At 37.9% G+C, this 20,064-nt stretch overlaps 1 protein-coding gene across 2 annotated transcripts in view; it reads left to right on the forward strand.

The window, feature by feature from the left end:
• Window positions 1-1,571: 1,571 nt before the first annotated feature.
• Window positions 1,572-20,064, forward strand: part of LOC116178878 (serine/threonine-protein phosphatase 6 regulatory ankyrin repeat subunit B-like) — a 35,182-nt gene continuing 16,689 nt past the window's right edge. Inside the window, exons 1-2 of one of the 2 annotated variants that reach the window (XM_031498513.1) lie at window positions 1,572-1,757; window positions 8,995-12,296. In XM_031498513.1, coding sequence (XP_031354373.1) covers window positions 1,673-1,757; window positions 8,995-12,152 — 3,243 coding nt within the window. In that variant the 5' untranslated portion in view covers window positions 1,572-1,672 and the 3' untranslated portion in view covers window positions 12,153-12,296. Of the gene's footprint in view, window positions 1,758-8,994; window positions 12,297-20,064 lie in introns of those variants that run through there. The other variant, XM_031498510.1, reaches the window with a different exon arrangement.

Here is a 20,064-nt window from a genome sequence, read left to right on the forward strand (position 1 = left end):
ATACAAGGCTTGGTTCCGCGGAGCAAATCGAAACCGACAAATCAGGAAAAACGAACCAGCAAGTAAAAAAAACCCTGCATAACACACACAAATATATGAAATACATAGATCAACTATAGCGGGACTATAGCAATAAAATGCAAGACCAAATACACAAAATTAAAATCAGATAAGTGAATCAAATGCAGTTAAACAAATTCATAAAACAAAACACACAATACATCATAAATACAGTGGAAAACATGTAAATCAATTTAGTACAAAAACACATTAAAATACATGTACGATCAAAAAACTCGTAAAATAATAAATTGCATGTACCTAGGAAACATCAAAATGGCGTGGCCTTCGTTAACATAAATTAGTTTAACACAAAAAGTACATGTTAGAATACCACTAGTAAGTATTCATGTGAAAGTCGATTATCGCTCAAGCAAAACATATTTTAAAATTTAAATAGAAGAAATTTTAATTAGTGGACCCCTTCTCATTTTGCGAGACACAAGAACTGCGGCCTGCATGAGTAAGAGAGCAACATATACAGCGAATCATCGGTCTGTATCAGATACTCCCTTCGCGGAATATAGTTGGAACACTCATACAGGGAAGCATCAAATAAGAGAACCCCCCTTTCCGTATAGCTTACGCATAAGAACTGCAGCGCGTCACGAATAAGAAAGTAACAAATACAGCAAATCATCGGACTGCACGGAAAGTTAGATTCTATCGAGCAGAGCAACAACACACAGATAATCAACTCCTCGTGAATACAGAAAAATACTTGATAACACAAAACAATGGCATAATCACCTGTACAGTATAACAAACAAACATGATTAAGATAACGGTACACAAACAAAAGCTTGAGTAGGTACCTACTACGCCATGTTTGGATAGGGGAAAATCAGCAAAATGTACCTAAATAATAAATTGTGACATTAAATTAATGATTAATAGTTAGTACAAGAAAGAGCAAAATGGTTACTACCTGTAAAAACACCTTCAAAACACAACTCACAAAATAGTCAATGAGAAAAAACCGGGAACGCGTGATGCCCTCCATTGACGCCATCTTTTCCTACACTATTTTTTCCCTAGCTTCGTAATGAAAATCCCTAGTCGTCGGCATCTACGCAAAACGGTCTAAATCGGAAACACAGCACACTTGATTATATACAGAGCATGTGGTATTTTTGTTTCAGATGTAAGGGTGTGTTGCCTAACCATAAAGGTGGATTACCACAAACTCAATCGCAAATTTTCAACGTCTGTTAATGCTTAAGATGTTCAAAAGGTCTTCCTTGAACTTCCATACACCTTCCCCATCACACTCACTTTAATCCCAATTAGGATGTCGATTCAAGTGTATCAGATACAATCACTGAAATATACATGTGTACCAAAAAGGACCTATTTGTCACATTGGATGTTGTACCTACAATGGAACGTATGGCTACCACAAGATCGACGATTTACATACTAACTTCTCTTTATCTCACAATACGACTTTTGACCTTAGAAGCTAATCATATTTTTGACAAACAATTTGTATTACATTTAATTCGTAAGCGGTGAATTACCAAACCCGTCATTGGTATTTCCATTGCATGTCAAACTTGTTCGCCGGCATAGACTCGCGTTGAAGTTGTTTTGCTCCACTTAACCTGTCGACATGCGTCGTGTTATTGTGGCGGCGGTGGTGTTATTTTCGTTTTGCATATTGGAAAGTGAAACCGCCGCAGTTGATAATGCAAATGGTAAGTGAACAAGTTGATTTAGATTCGTTTTTCCTATTGCTACCACTTCAATATTTCTTTCTTCATGAAGAATTAAGTGAGTGAAAATCTTCTACATGTTTCGATCATTATTGACCTAAACCCACTAGTATCTATGAGCATGTTAGTGTTAGCCAGTTTTCCTAGACTCGCTTAACCTCTTCATCGGAATCCTCAAGAACCACGCGTGAAGAATCTTCCGAAATGATGAAAAAGTGAAAGGAAGCGAGTAACTTTAGCGCATTTTCGATGAATTGATCCGTACATAGGTCCTGAAAGGTCATATAACGGAATATTTATGTGCACAAAGGAAAATAAATTAAGGCATACATACGCTTATAAATACTCTCATAAATTTTTACTATATGCGATATGTTTGTCTTTACTAAAAACATCTGTGGTGGCATTTCAACAAAATACATTTACAAATAAGAAAGCGCATTTTCCAACTCATGTTGGAAGGCGCTATGATGGCCACTTTTTCCGCCCGTCCATCCGAAGTCGCAGCTACCTCTACAGTTTTCAATATATTTTGTTCGTTCTTTTTGAATTCGGTGGCTTTGGCCTTTTCTTTTTGCACTTTGAATCTTAGCTTGCAGCACTTGTCTTTCGGTTCTCATTTTTTGTAGGTGTGAAACCATATTAACTGCTAATAGGACACTGTAATATATAGATCTGCAATGTCAATATTTAAAGTTAAATTAATGTTTAGTAAAAAGGGGATGAACCAGTAGTCGGAGTAAGTATTAATATCAAAACAGGCTTCCACAGAAAACAATGGAGCTATAATTCTTAAATGACAGTAATTCCATTGTATCAAAAGCCAGTATGTAATCAAACGTTATATCAAGGAGTCGACGAATTAAAATAAAATTACCTTTGAATTCTGGCCGTAGCGGCCGTCTGAATTCAGAAGAGCACGTTCTGCCTAATGTGTAACAGATCACAGCACAAACAAACAAATACAAGAAGTAGTAATAGTAAATAGTGCGGTACATACAATATTGCGTAAGCAATGCTAACGTCTGACACTGACCAGATTAATTTCATACTAATAAATCCAATTTGCTGTAGCTAAAAAACTAATTTTTTAATTTCCGTATTTTGTTCCTTTCTTCTTCCTTTTTTTTACCAAATTCCCCCCATGTTTGTTTCTTTGCCCAGTTTACATTATTCTCTGTTATTTCTATTCCTTGTATTTTTTTTTGCATAAAAATATTTTTCTGTTTTAATTTTTACTTGAGTCTTATTTCTTCATTCAACGACCTAGTTGTTTTCTATTTTGCAATGGTTCCACGGGTCTCTTTAGTGCTGTTTATTACTATATTGCTGTGCGAATCACTTGGTAACCTAGTATGACCAATACAAAAATACAAATATACACTGAAAATACTGAAATGACACTCTACTATTCTTTACCAAAAGATCACTAAAAACTAGATTCATAAATTGCATTTATGTCTTACTAACCTATCATAGCACATTTTATATCTGTGATACGCGGGCATAAAGTACCACTTTATGCCCTAGGGCATTAAGTATCACCATAGTAACTCATTTATACTTAATGACAAAACAAACAAATATTTGCAGGTCATTGAAAATTAGAAACGTTAATTATTAATTGTCAATATCTACTAAATCACAAGATTGGCCTTATTTCGTGTAGTTTCTGGAACTTCTTCCTCATTCACGATGAATTGAATTATTTAAAATTACGTTTGACGTTTGGATGGTTTCAATCACATTAAGAAATTTGAACCACGCATTCTCGATCAAATATAATGAATTATTTTGTAAACGAATTATGACGAAGAAAACTATTTGTAAAACATAAAATTGTGTATGTACCACGGGCATAAACTGATGTTTATACTCTCGGGCGACTAAAAAGCTCTCGGGCCATAGGCCCTCGAGCTTTTTAACTCGTCGCCCTCGAGAATATAAACATCACTATTATGCCCTTAATACATAAATAACTATTATTTTGTAGACAAGTTTTAAATCAGACGTTCGGCTTGACCAAATTACACAAAACTCTAACTTTACTAGGTTCGTAAATACACGTAACAAAATTTAAAAGCAATTACAAACATTTTAAATCTAAATTTAAACTGTGGTGGCACACGTACCGATCACGCACACCTTCGGCAGACGCACCCCAGTAAGAAAGGAACATAACATGGACGTTTCGTAACGTCACAACAGAGTGGTTTTATAAACATTAAGTTGGTACATTGCTGTAATATTTAAACAACGTTTTGATAGCTACATTTACATAGTGTACACTATAGTGACGTTTAACGCATGTTAATATTATAACATCACTCTTTAAACGTGAATGTAACGAGTTCTTGTTATCATCTTCTTAACGTTTAGTGAATGGCGTTAGTGTGACATAATTTTTTGTAACGTTGTAATTGTGACTGTTAATTGAACGTTAAAATGTGATGTCCCTGTCCAGTAACAAAGGAACGTAACATGGACGTTTTGTAACGTCACAACAGAGGGGTTTTATAAACATTAAGTTGGTACATTGCCGTAACATTTAACCAATGTTTTGATAGCTACATTTAATTCGTGTACACTATAGTGACTTTTAACGCATGTTAGTAGTATAACATCACTCTTTAAACGTGAATGTAACGAGTTCTTGTTATTCATCTTCTTAACGTTTAGTAGATGGCGTTCGTTTGACATAATTTTTTGTGGCGTTTTAATTGTGACTGATAATTGAACGTTAAAATGTGATGTTCCTGCCATACGCTTTTGTTTTTCGTCTTTGCCGTTGTTTAAACGTGACTCAATACACATAGGAGCAACGTTTTAATTGTAATAATCAAGAAACGTGGTACGTTTAACAACCAATAAACGTGTTTGTCATGATCATCATAGTCAAGTGCGGAGGCAGAAACAGATGGAATTGGTTTCCATGCGTATGCAATAACATTTTCCTATATTTAAACATTTAAAAATGTAAGGGAGAGTATCAACAAAAATATATACATAATATTGCTCGCCATTGTTTATAACGTGCGCGCTTACACAAAACACGCGAATAATAAGAGAAATACTTGTGCCGAATCTCCGCACTACCTGACTGCATTTATGGCAACCCTTATCTGTTCTTTACGTTAATTCATTTCATTATTTTTCACGTAAAATGTTAATATGTGTAACTTTCAGTATACAGGGAAACAGGCAAACTGAAATGATTGTCGCTTCTTCACTTGAATCTATTTATCAAGTAATGTATTTAATAAATTGTTGTAACATTTTTTATCTGTATTTGCGAGCAACATTCGTTTTATAAAATTTAATAGCACGACTACATGACAGATTTAAGAAGGGTTATATTTTCCCTAAACGCAGATCTGAGTACCGAGTGGCTCAGTTGGTCCGGCGCGCGGGTTGGCGATATCGACTCTCAATGGTTAGCGGTTCGAATCCCAGGTAAGGCACGTGTGTTCGCATAGTGCATCGAGTGGGAAATGTAGGGTTATCAGCTAATAACACCCCTTGCACTATAAAAGAAAACCAAATTCGATTTCCAATAATAAGGCATCAAATTGTAATCCTTTTTACCAAAAATGTTTTTATTGTGTAATCTAGAAGTAAAATAAATACCGTTGAAGTAATGTGTCTGTGATGCCAACTGCAAACGTTACATACTCGTTAACATTTAAACGTTACAAAACTAACGTCCCTGACGCGGACATAAGGCATTGCGGTAACATCCTCTACACGTTATTGCAACTAAAGAGCTAACATCATACATCACTATGTGATGTTGCAGTAACGCATTTGCAATAGATTTTTTCTTACTGGGACATGTCGATCACGTGCAAACGCCACCAGGTACCCGCGCAACCGGCAGCAAAACAAAAGAAGTTTCTCCCACGCAACGAGTTTCGCACAACCCCCACGCGCGGACGGCCCTTTATAAGCCGGAGCGGCCGTGGGTAGAATCAGATTCGCTCGTTCCTCATAGCAGCGATCTCACCGCTGCGTTTACCATAGCCAGCGAAGCAGCGCTCCTCATAGCCTGCACAACCGGCGCTCATCATAGCCCGGGAAACATAATCAAGTCCCCTCTCCGCAGCATTGATGCCGCCTACAACCCCGCGGAAGGAAAAGCGTTCTCGCCGCAACGCTCTACGGCGCTTTCTACGTCGCTCACCTCTGCCGATCCCGGTATCGCCGTTGCCGCCGAGCCCGACCAAGGCACCGCCTGCCTGGAAACTACGCTCCTGCCAGCAGCCTGCAACGTACCACGGAATCGATCCGGCCACCATCTCCGTGGACGACCCCCGCCGTTTCATCATCCGCGACCGCCACCGGAAAGCCACCATGAGACGACTCTTCGGCGACGATTAGTATTCCCTGTATATATGTAAATGTTCTGTTGTTAATAAATTAGATATAAGAAAACACAATAAAAAGAGCACAAACGCAACCGCCAAAAAACCATACCTTTCCCTAATGCTACCTACGTCTAAACGAATAAATTTAATGTTAATCAAACACAACAGATCACAATAATAAAATAAAAATTTCACTTAGGTACTTTCCAAACTTTCGTACGATCTTGACGTTATTCGAACTTTTTTTTGTTGAAATCAGACGCTGTCTTGTGAATTACTGGTTCTGATATGATGATCTTCGGTACACTCAATTCCAGAGAAAAGAATGAGGTAAGTCCACCTTTAACTTTATATCGAAAACTTTGACTGTACCGGTATAATACAAACTCAATACTCACAAAACTACGGCGACGTAGATTTCAAAAACTTGCATTCAAAACTGTGTTCAACTATCGCGTAACGGAGCATCCTCTCGTGTAATGGAGCGTTAAGACCAAGGAGGCTCTCCCTACTGTCATCATTCACTCCTTTTACAAACAAGCGTTATCGCGAACCTACTTCCACTTTTATTTTTTAATAGCGAGTAATATTTCATGAATCCATTATTTTTATCGGACTAGTAAAAAACTTGTCTAATGACACAAACAAAATTTTATCAATAATTTTTTAGCTCATTTGTTAAGAATTAAAAAAAAAAGTGGTATTGTTTGCGTTTTATCCGTCCGTCCGCACTTCTACCGTTTTGAACTACTTCTAGGGGAATGGTCCTAGAGTCCTGGAATTTTTTGCAGACGGCCATCAAATTTCTCTTTTAAAACCCCCCCCCCCCCCACGAATTATTTTCTGAGATGCTGTTTTTGAAAGTAAAACGTGCATAACTTTTACATACGACAACCAATTGGTTTCTGTCCTCTTATCAAGGTATGGGGAGGAGGGGAGGGGGGGAGCGGAACTAGTTTGGAAGAGGGTACTCACAATGGGCGATTGAGACGTCTGCAAGAAATATATCCATTGGTGATGTCATAACAAAAGCTATTTTGGTTAAAAAAAATGCGCTTTATCTGCACAAGAGTTGTGCACAATTTATACTTGTTTTTATCTTAACCTATCTAAGTTACACACATATGTCATTTTTACACGAAAACAAAACCTAACAAATAAACTTGTCTCTTGTTCTCGTGTTGGGTGTTATACGTATCGAATTCTTTCTTCATTTGTCTTATGTCTTGTAAGATCTGATTCATACTCAGGAGCTGTGCACAATTCATACTTGTTTCATGTCCTCTCAGGTTGCCTTTTCCAAACTTTCTTCTTTTTTCTTTCTTTTTTTAATTTCTTCTTTTCCGTCCAGTTTCACCCTATCCTCTCCAGGTTCCAACGCAAAAGAGATGCTTTTGCTGACACGCGCTCTTCATCGGAATTTTCTCCACTCAATCCTTTCTCATAGCTGCTGATGCGATAAATTTGTAACTTCAGCGTATCCCTACGGAAATCAAATGTTGCACAACACGATTCTAGACGCCCCAAAATGACCAAATCACCCCTCAAGTATGACATACCCTTCAAAGAATCAAAAACTCCAAAGCAATTAAGGTAGACAATTAGACATGGCTTTCTTTGAAGTGGGATTCTTTCAGGTCGTTAACTCGAGCTCTGCTTTGGGCACTTTGTTGCATTGATAATAATTCGAGTATCACTGATGGGTGTCAAAATGCAACGGTACTTGCATTGATGATTCGGGTAGCGTTCCGTTTTTTCATGTATTGGGGTGCCACGGCTTGGTCTCGGCGAAAACTTTGTCTTAAAGAATATAGGAAAGTAAACAAAACAACAATGTTTATTTATTGTTTTACGAAACGTTTTGTATTTTTGTAAATAACCAGCTGGTTAGTAAATGGGGAGGAGGCAGCTTTAATCTGTATGTAACTGGAAAACGCATTCGTTCACACTCAAACAAATTGATTTCTGATTGGAACATTCAATTCTTTTTATCGAATATCAGATTCATATAAAAACCGAGCGCATGAACAATTATTCATTAACAAACAAAGCATTTACAAAAAATAATAAATGCGGTTACCTAATTCTTTGTAGTTTAAATAACTTGCGCCGTTACGTTCAAAGCAAATAACATAAATTGACAACCTTTCGTGTCACAATCTACTCCAACATATTCATTACAACGCATTTACTACTGCGCAAACTTAAAAGCGAAGTTATTACCTCTTGCACAATATTTACCAACAAGTGAGTCGCTGAACAGGATTGCGAAATGTCTTTTGGATACATGCACTCGTAGTTAACTGCGCGAAAAAATTAAACTGCACATTACCTTAGATTCCTTTCCGCAGACGCTGTCCACGTAGATGGGCACGCTTCACGCTGTGATTCTAAAGCAAGGTTGTCATATTCTGAGCTACGTTATTTATAAGAAGGCAGGGCGTTGCGCGTTTTACGAGTTTTACGAGTACTACTTCTTTCTTCTATCACCGGAAATACCTTCTATCGTTGTTTAGGTGCTTCTTGGAGAAACTGTAAATCTTGCGTAACCTAACGCAGTTTCAAAAGCAGCTTACGAAGCGGAATGCCTTTTCGTGCTCGTATATAGTTACGGTTATAGTAAGATGAGAACGGTACGCTCCGAATGGGTAATGTTTTCTCAATTCACAAGCGGTGCTAAACGAAACTTCATATGAACTTATGGCCTTACATACATACCACTTTGCGAACGTTGGTTGACGTTCAACATTACCAACCGCGCGTCAAACACTCAACCCGAGGCTGACCAACAATAATTTTGTGCCCAAGACAGCCGTTGTTTTGACAATTTCTTCCATTTTTGGTTTTCATTTCAGATACAGCACGCCAAACTACACCACTACACAAAGCAGCTGCGAGTGGTAACTTGGACCAAGTACAATCCCTCATTAACCAAAATGCATTGATCAACGGTCAAGATGCAAACGGCCAGTCTCCGCTTCACCTAGCAGCAGGGAATGGTCATCTGGAGGTAGTCTTATACTTGCTTAAACACAACGCGGACCCGGATCTGATCGATCACGCTGGCGAAACGCCTTTTCATGCCGCGATTCGCAATGGCCATGACGTCATAATCCACCACCTAATTAAAGAGGTGGCGGATGTTAATGCGCAAAACAAAAATAAGGACACTCCCGTGAACTTAGCAGTTTGGTACGGTCACGAAAGTATAGTACGCTTTCTTCTGGATTACGCCGATTTGGGAATTGGTAATGCGGACGGCAATCTTCCGTTTCACACGGCGGTTATAAGAGGCCATATCAAAATAGTGAGGCTTCTGTTTGAGAAAAGTTTTGATGTGGACATCAGAAATGGAAAGGGGCAGACTTCGCTTCATTTAGCTACGTGGGAGGGCCATGATGAGATAATCAACTTTCTTCTCGATAACCACGCTGATTTAACAGCGAAAAATTCGGAGGGGAACACGCCCCTCCATATAGCAGTGATACGAGGTCACTTGGCAATAACAATGGGACTAATGAAGAGAGGTTCCAGAGTAGAAGATGTTAATGGTCACGGCGATACTCCTCTGTTGTTGGCAGTTTGGTATGGGCACAATGACATAATACGATTTCTTCTGGATTACGCCAACTTGGGGATTCGGAATGCAGAAGGTAACACTCCGTTCCATATTGCTGTAATAAGAGGGCATGGCGAAATTGTGAGGTTTTTGACGGAAAAAATTTGCGATGTTAATATCAGAAACAGTAAGGGAGAGACTCCGCTTCATTTGGCTACATGGGAGGGCCATGAGGAGATAATCAACTTTCTGCTGGGGAAAAATGCCGATTTAACAGCGAAAAATTCGGAGGGGAACACTCCCCTTCATATAGCCGTGACACGAGGCCACTTGGTAATAACATCAACTCTAATTAGCGAAGGCGCGAGAGTCGAAGATGTTGACGCTCACGGCAATACTGCTTTGTTGTTAGCTGTTTTTTATGGACACGACCAAATTACTCAATTTTTACTTGCGCACAATGCCGATATTCGCGCAATGAATAGTGCCGGAGATACCGCTTTGCACCTTGCCGTCTTGAAAGGTCACACTGAAATAGCAGCGTTTTTAATTAGCAAGCGCGCCCCAATAAACGCCCAGAATAAAAACTTGTTCACCCCCTTGCATTTTGCCGTTTTACAAGGACATGTCCAAATCACTAGCCTTTTACTTCAGAACAATCCAGATGTTAACGTGCAGAATACCGTAGGCGATACTCCGCTTCACATCGCTTCAGAACAAGGCCATTTAAATGTTGCGGAACTTCTCGTTAGGAACCGAGCGGAAAGTTTACCAAATTCCCATGGGGATAGTCCGCTGCATGTCGCTGTGAGAAAGGGCCATCAACATATTGTACGATTGTTGATTGATAACCGCTTTAATGTCCTCGAGAAGAACGAGAACAACGACACGCCTCTTCACATTGCAGTGGCGAAGGGGTACTTGGATATCGTTGAGACTTTGTTGGCTCAAAGCTCAGAGTTGGAAGAGGGGAATAAGCAACTGAATACACCACTACACCTCGCCGCCTCCAACGGACACAAGGAGATCGCAGAGTTCCTAATACGACGCGGGGCAGAGCTGAAAGTCAAAAATATCGAAGGAGACACTCCTTTACACGTTGCGTTGTCCAAGGGGTACGTCCACCTGATCGATTTGCTGTCACGTGCTGATCTACTCTATTTAACCAACCACCAAAAAAATACTCCCTTACACTTAGCTGTCGATCAAGGACTCAAGCAGGTGGTAGTGAAGTTTCTGGGCGATGGCGCCGAAGTGAAAGTGAAAAACGGAGGAGGGAATACACCACTACACATAGCCTTGGACAAAGGTTACTTGGATATTGCTGATCTATTGATTGGTAAAGACGCACCCGTCAACGCAAAGAATGCGAATGACGATACACCGCTACACGTAGCTGTAGCGATGAAGCTCGAGCACGCTGTTCTTCTGCTGCTTCAGCACGGTGCCGATATTGATGCCCAAAATTTAGCCGGCAATGCCCCGTTACACTTGGCCATCACCAAAGACGGCTACAGACTCCAGGAAACACTTCTGAGTAAGGGCGCTTTTTTGAATATTCAAAACTTCGACGGTAACACCCCAATTCACCTGGCAGTACAGCTTCAAGCGATCGAGATTGTTCAACTTTTGCTCGCCAATGGCGCCCTGGTTAACATTAAAAATGCACGAGGAAACGCACCTCTACATTTAGCAGTACTTCATCGTAGCGGCGAACTCGCCAATGTGCTTTTAATAAATGGCGCACACGCGAATGCCGAAAATAACCACGGCAACACACCCCTTCACGAAGCAGCTTGGTACAATTGCGAAGAGGCGGTCAAATTACTAATTTTACACGGCAGCAAAGTGAGCGCGAAGAACCGAGATGGAAACACAGCTCTTCATCGAGCTGTGATCCGAAATTACCTCGGGATTGCACAAATTCTCCTGAACACAAGCTTGGTTAACAGAGATGTCGGCACTTATATTAATGCCGTTAACGGAGAGGGAAACACGCCCCTTCACCTCTCCGTTATCGGCAACCGCTTCAACATATCTAGACTACTACTGCAAAAGGGAGCCAGTATCAATCTTGAAAATCACGAAGGCCACGCTTCTCTTCATTTAGCAATTTGGAACGGATTTTTGCCCATCGTGCGGCTTCTGGTGGAAAACGGCGCGAACGTGAATGGAGAGAACCGAGATGGAAACGCGCCCATTCATATAGCAGTCTCAAAGCAGAATGTCGAAATCGTTAAGTTTCTTCTTGAGAATCACGCAGTGGTCGACGTCAAAAATAAAGAGGGCTACACACCGTTGCATTTGGCAGTTATTAGTCACTTTACAAATGTAGTGGAGGAACTGGTGAAGGGCGGTGCCAATTTGCAGGTGAAGGATAATTCGGAACGTACTCCTTACGATTTGGCCAAATTGAAGGGATACGACGGAATTGCGAAATTGGTCATGTTCTGACAGAGCGTTGGGTTTTATAATTGGAAATGTGAGCTAAATGGCTAACGTTCACTAATTTTTTTCGCACTCTCGTACCGGACTGGTTTCGAGGGGCTGGGGGCAATTCTCAGCACATTCTGTTGTAATAATAAATTATTGTTAGTAGGCGTGATTTTTATTGCTGCGAAAGAATGAATTAACAAACGGTAACGGATCCAAAACACAAAACTTATAAAGAAATTGTTCACGTGCATCTCAGGGTATAGAACCCACAAACGCCTCCGCCCATTAACATTTGCGTTTTTCATTTGAACCTGAGAACTAATTTTTTTCAACTCAGTTAGAAACTTCATTAATTAGATTTATTTTTAAACCAAACAAATTTAATGACCTTAATATATGATTTTCAAAGAAAATTATTGAAAAGAAATACGCAGGTTGATTGAATGTAAATCAACTGTTTACATTATTTACATTAAATATAACTTAATAAAACGATCCCTCTTTTTGTATGCGCAGATAGAATAACGACTCTCCTCTTCGGTTTGGGATGAACCTCGCTTGAATTGCATGCTTTACGGAACTCTTTTCTCGTTACGGGACGGCCGATTTTCTGATAGAAATTTTGTGGTAGTGACGAGCGTTTGAAAGCGACGGGAAAATAAAAGTAGTGATAATGTGTAAACTTGCATATGTACCGCTTTATATGAATAGTGGGCGAAAGTTGGTTTAAAGTGGACAACGAATCGCTTTTAAAATACGCGGCAACATAAAAGCGAAAAAAAGTAAAGAAAGAATACAAACTTGTAGCGATAGTTTGAGAATGTGTGAAAAGCACAAATTCCTCTTGTCCAGAGTTTTGCTAAACGTAGGGTTAGTGGGCATTGAACCCGAGCCCTTATTTAAAAAAAAAAAAATGTGGCCCGCGCAAAAATTGCGAGGTCAGTTCTTTCCCTCGCAGATCTGAGCGACGGCAGAGTAATTCCGTCTTACAATTCCCTGAACTAAAACTAGAAAAGGTTGACGCAGCACCTTTTCCTTTAAGAATAATTAATCCATTATCAATAGACACGCGCCTTGACCGAAGAAAGCTGAAGACATCATCCTGTTGAAACCAACAGTTTTCAACTTTTGTTTTTTTTATGTACCGTACATCGTCATATTCGTAATAAAAAATGGCACTCAATACAGTATGTAGGTACTTTTTTACGGCCCGTATACAAAAATAAAGTTGATGATTTCTCGGAAATGAAATGTTGTTTTAAAAATCTCTCAACCCTATCTTGTAGAGCTCAAATATTGGTAATGAGAAAGTTTTTTTATTTTTTTTGTATCTGTTAAAAAATAAAAATAAACTCGGCCAATTTCGGGTTTTCTGACATATCTTCGTAAGTTATTGATTTCTGAATGATAAGTAGGTACTCTTTAATTGCGTAACTTTTTCCTAATTTTACCATCTTCGTATCTTTTATGGTTTCCGAGATCCCTGTGATAGACACATCTTAGATTTATTTCAAAAATCCAGTTTCCAAAATGTTACGAAATATTACGTGGTCACGTTTTCTGTTATGAATATCAACAATCTTCTTAAATGCCAAAATTGAACACAGAAATGTAACATCAGTTTTATCTTTAGCAAACACTTTTTTTATAGTTTATATTTTTGATTCAATTAGAAGAACTGTCATTATTTAATATTGAATTTAAAAAATAGATAAAATCGTCTATTTCTATGCACGTAATTTTTTAATTAGTTTATTTGTTTTCAGGTGGATTGTAAGCAATTTTGGTTGATTTACTTTCTTTTCACAAAATTCATGTAATCTCAAAACATCTTCTAATCACTTTATTTTTTGTTGACGCCCGTATAACAGTGATTCAAGTTTTCGAACTATCCGCATACAAAATTGATCTCGCGAGCCCCTAAAGGAACGTGACTTCTCGATCGGTGGCTCACCGATCAATTCTCTCTACTTCCTTTCTCCATGATGCATTCGCACTAGCTTTTCTAATTAATTCGCGCCCCAAAATGGCGCTTTATTAATTAAATCGGCCATTTTTAATCATTAGCTCCTTTAATTCGTTTAAATCCACGAATCGATTTTTTACTTTCGCAATTCTGCGTTTCCTTCGTAATTCTAACTTAATCTAACATAAAATTAAAGTTCGCAAACTTTATGCAGAACCTACCGACTCTAGATTTACTAGCATTTTGGACTGGTCGATTCTTCGATTTGAACCCAATACATAAACAGCGTAACCCTTGCGAAATTTAATTTTGCCTCACTATAAAAAACAAGTTGTAAATCAGCATATATGCATGATTAAAGCGCATTTTTGGTAATGCAGGTCAGTAATTTATTAGCGAAGTTTAAGATTATCGATCCCACGAGTAATTTTGGCTGCGTTAAATAATTAATTTTATTTAATTTCAATTGAGGGTACGTCTTCATTTTGTAAAACAAATCACAAAGTAAATAATAAGTTTTTATACTGGTAGCGCTATCTAACGGTAAAATTATAGCACCTCCGAAACCCATATCGAAATTATTTTCTTCAATTATCGATCTCACAAGTAATCTAACTCAAAATAGACTAGTGCCTGCACATCTACACTATAGCAGAAAGCTTTTAGTGAAAATTTGAATTCTCTAGCTATTGTAGTTGTGGAGATCTCACGCGAACAGCCGGCCTGCCAGCCATAACGAATATAATAGCGTATTTTTTTCAAAAATGCGCTAAAAATCCAAAAAATAAACCTCAATACAAGTTCCTGTTACAAAGTGAGAATCTAACTAATCTCAACAAAAACTCTTTCAAAGCATCTAGATGATTTTTTTCTATAGGTACGTTTGGGGGATTTTGGAATTTCTTACAAACAATCAACCTCTTAACAACTTTTAAAGAACTGAAAATGTAAATTGTCAGCTGTTTCTACCTATCGGGAAGTATCTACGGTGTCATAATTACCGCCATCTTGAATTGCGTTTGGACATAATAATTCTGCCATAGCTTTAGCTTTTGGAGACCACGAAATTCACGAAACTTTTTTTAGGTTAAGTTCTCGAAAATTCTTGGAGACTATTAAATACTAGCTTTGTAAACATTTTTAATAATTTATAAGGTTCTCTAGACACTTGGAGACTCACAAACGACTTTTGGTAGCCCTTAAAAACCCTTAAAAAAGCCTTTAGAATGTCAATAATGTGAAAAATCACACTTTCTGCATTTACCTACAGTAATTGATCATCGATGGTTCCCGGTAATTAATCACCCCATTTTTAGTATAGTGTTCTTCAATATACAGGATGTAACACAACGAATGTCCACTTCTATATCTCAGCAAGAAGATCTTAGATTATTTTGAAAATTTAATAGATAAAATAGTATGTTAATGTCGCCTGGACCTGGATCTACATTTTACTCGCAAAGAATTACCATTTCCATCGTCCATTGCCCCTCGATTTGCATTTTGTAAAGTACCTACTTGTACACATTTGTATAAATGATTATGCTCGAGTCGGCATAGCGTTTATTACAGAATAGCCGGACAGTCCCGCAATTATTGCATCAACAATGTCAGGAAAAGTATAAAAACGAAGTTCTTTCCATAAATAGTACTTGTATTACAAATAAACAACCAGGCGGTTCATAGGTACTACGCTACCGATCGCAAAGAAGAGGTGCGTAATGAACCGGAGTTCATCTACATTATTTGCAGAGCATCCTTCCCCAAGGCGATCCTCTGCAAAACAAATAGAAGATTTACCGCTTCCGTTAGACGTTTGCTCCTTTTACTACTTGTATACGTTTACGTTTGGTGACTTTGGAAAATTTATTGAGGTACCTAATGATATTTATATTATTGATCGACCTAACTATCATATGACATTTCTGCATTCTTTCGTTACTTCCTAAATTGGAATAAAATTTAGATTCTGCATTGACAATAACATCTCGTAAGAGTAAACTTATTTTTCCTGTTTTTGTATTTAACAAAATGTTCATCTTTTACATCTTTTTAGCGCATTTTCCAACGAAATTAGGTGCGCTATTGCAGCCACTTTCTCTGTCCGTCCGTCTGTCCGCCTGTCCGAGGCCTTAACTACTCCTACAGTTTTCTAGATATTTAGTTCGTTCTTTTTGCATTCGGTAGCGTATCACTCTGGCACCTGAGTCAAGGAAAATCTTGACGATTGAACTTTTTTATTTATTAATATATTTTGTTGAAATTTTAATCACAGATTATAAAGGCAAATATATCGCATATAATAAAAATCAGATGTGCGCATGCGCAGACTGCGCTATGCCAACTTTCTTATTTATGGACGTGCAAATGTGCAATATCAACTGCGCAGTAAGTGTCAACTTCCTTATTTATGAAGATATTTTTTTTAAATTTCAACCATACCATTATTATTATTATTATTATATATGCCTCTAGTAATGAAAAACATAGGTACCTATGACCTTTGGGGAAGTATTGATCAATTTATGGAAAATGCGCTGAAGTTACTCGCCTTAGGGCGAAAACCTTTTTACTTGTTTGTATTGAAGTTTAATTCATAGCATGATATGCGCTTTTCTTTGTCGATCTAAGACAAGTGAATTTTCTATGAATTTTAGAGGCAGGACTATAGCCTTTGTTCTATTTTTTGGTAGGTTGTCCATTGTACCTTTTAATATAATCAAACTTCAAAGTAGCCTAATTTTTCTCACTCCTGCCAGCACTTCAGGGTTTCAGAAATATTCTTTTCTCTATCAATCTAAAAGAAATCGATTTTCTATGTTTAAAGAGGCAAAAAGGTATCTAGTTTTTTCAATTTACAATAACCTCTCTCTTTTATTCCTAATTGGAAGGAAAATTGTATATTGGAGGAATTCATACTAGATCGTTAGCAAAATTATTTTTATCATGGAATGTGAGATAAGATAAGCCGAACGACCGGCCGACCGGGACGGGAGAAGTGCGGAAATAGGTAGTCGTCGTCTGAACCGACGAAGAATAGAGAGGGGCTAGCGTTGGCCGCGTTAATTTCGCACAATTGGTTATTTTAGCGGTGCAGTTTTTGGTAAGTGACAGGTGGTGTATTGAGGGCCAATTTAATAAATAGAGGTTATTCAATTAGCTAAGGTAGTTATCACACTTTTAAGATTGGCAGCGTAATTGAAAGTGCTAAAAGAGTGCGTGGAATCAAAGAGCGGAACCTAACCTACGTTATATCCGACCTGAGGTAGCGAGAAAAGCAACGTGTCAACGAACTTTAAAGAATACAAGGTACTGACTTCGTCTTTTTGGAACGAATTGCTAGTGAACCAAAATCGCGTATATTTTCGTGCGTATTATTTAATAAACTGCACCAATATAGACAACGACCGACAAGATCACTTCCGGTTGACGACCATTTACCAAAATTTAGTCAATTAGTCCCTTGACCATTGTCTATTGCTAAAAACAGAATTGGAAAATTCGAAACCGTTAGTGAGTTATCGTGTCCACAGACAGACGGACAGACAGAAAGTCCAAAATTTATTTGCATTGTTTACTCAAATAACTTTAATTATCAGCAGGAATATTTTATTTCACTTAGAATTATGTTTTCGCCCTTTTAGGAGGGACTCATTGTTTAATCTTCTGTAATTTCCATGATAGTTATTACTACTTTACAAAGGGAGTCAAAATATTTGTTTTAAAGACAAGGAAATATGGAAGTTGCATACTGCCCCAAAATATATTGGACTGCTAAACTTATAAATATTCTGCGAATCAGTTTGAATTAGTATTTTTCGAAATTTTGTGACGATTGCTAATGAGATTATCAATGCATGAAAAGTCTATGAAATTAATTCCTATTCTTAATCCATTTTCGCTGATCTAAACTGGGAAGAAAGTACGAATGTTACTACAATAAAAGAAGAAACCAAGAAAACTGTAAGAAGAATTTCATCAGTAGCACCAGGAACCTGAACCGTTAGGTACATAGTCTTTGACGGAAAAGAGGAAGTAATGGATGTAAGAGTAAGGGGAGAGAAATTGGAACAAGGAAACAAAATAGTGGTAATATCAGACGATTGGTTCAGTCAAAATGAGGTAATGGCAAGAATTGGAATGTCCAAGGCAGCGTATAGGAGAAAGAGAGTGGTGCTGAACAGTAAGATGGATTTAGAATTGAGAAAAAGCAATCGATATGCGCACTAGGAGAAGGTTGTTAAATGTAAAATGGAGTGATAAGGTTAGAAATGAGGAAGCATTAAGAAGCGCAGTCTCCCCGGTAAAAGTTGCGGGCATTTTATATTACTTTTTGGAAACCGGTCTTTTGCCAATATTTCGACCCCGCTGAGAAGTTGGAAAATAAAAGAAACTTTCACACCGAATTCAAGCAGATACTCATTACAACTTTATGCATGGCACATATTCCCTTCTACAAAGAAGCAACGTCATAATTTCGGACAGGTTGTCGTGATGGGGTCCAGGTTCTTAAAAAGTGAGACTGTGTATAGGAGCAAAACCTTTTGCTCTTCTCTTTCTAGTTTCAGATTTCATAGAAAAAAACCGGTACCTACTGATCAAACAGAACATGAACTTCTTGGTAATTAAATTCATAACTCAATATTCTTTTACTGAAGCAGCCAATATACGGCCCAAATGTCTAGGATAATTTTGGACGGCCTATCGACAAGGCAAAAATCATTCGATTATTTTAACATTTTGAGTTCGGTTTTGGGCTGAGAAGTACATCTGATGGGCACTTTATGTTTTTTTAGACTTTCCTTTACTAATGATCCTTTTTTGCTGACCTAACGAAGTAGAAACTTTACAGAACTCATCTCTCTCTGTCTTCATAACTTCCTTTTTTTCCTTTCCTTTTTGGAGTAGCGAGTAGGTTTCTCAAAAATATTTTTTAAACTCAAATTTTATCTACATTTGAAGTCCACGACATACTTTCATTCACATCCACATATTTTTCGCTCTTTGTAAAGGTGCTAGAAATATCTTTTTCATTTTTGGTGTAAATGTTTGCTCAATTTATGGTTATGGCTTGATGACATGGTCTTCGTCCGAAATTTATATAAATTTGGAAATTCGGTCAAATTTGTGGAAATTGTCGATATGTTTGATTTGTATATAGAATTGTTGTATGTAAACTAAAACTTTTCGCCGCGAAGAGACAGTCACAGGGATGGAAATACTGTAACCACTGTAGTGCCCCGTTTAGATTATCTTAGGTAGGTTAATTTATTAGACCATTGAATTGAGTAACATAAAATCCTTCACTCAACGATTAGACTAGATCGGGAGGATCTTTATTTGTATATAGTTTCGGTAGTTTAATGTGAGGTCACTTCTTCCCATGAATTTGCAGGCGGTCGCCTTGAGGGGTGGTTTATGACTTTTAGCCGCCGCAAGTAATTCGATCTGCCTTAGACACACACCGATCTTAAATTAGGCCCCACGCCCATTTTTTCTTTCAAAATCCCTGAGCGACTAATTCATAAAGTTACATTCTTTCATTTTGGCTTGATTTTATAGTATCGTATCGTATGGGTGGCACTGCCTAGGTACAGACGTTTTCAGGTCGCATTTGATAACTCCGTAAAAACAATTTTCAGTCGGTTTTTCACGAACTTTCTACAGATATAATTAAGTAATAACGGTTGGATGAATCAAGCTGAATGTTTTACAGACTAATGTTAGGTACTGCCAATGACTTGACGGTGTTTCTTTTTTAAATTCTTTCTTATAATTTTTATCTTATAATAATAAGATAATCTTATAATTAGAGAGAGGTTTATAATTGCTCTACCATTTAATAGCGTTCTACGTCAACTTACAGTGATCGAAGTAGCAACACGTATACGCAGCTATATTTGAAAATATTTACTCCACCGAAGGCTTAAAACCAACCGTAGGAACAGCTGATTTGCGTTACTG

Source organism: Photinus pyralis, unplaced genomic scaffold (assembly GCF_008802855.1).
Source record: "Photinus pyralis isolate 1611_PpyrPB1 unplaced genomic scaffold, Ppyr1.3 Ppyr1.4_LG8, whole genome shotgun sequence".
NCBI lineage: Eukaryota > Metazoa > Arthropoda > Insecta > Coleoptera > Lampyridae > Photinus > Photinus pyralis.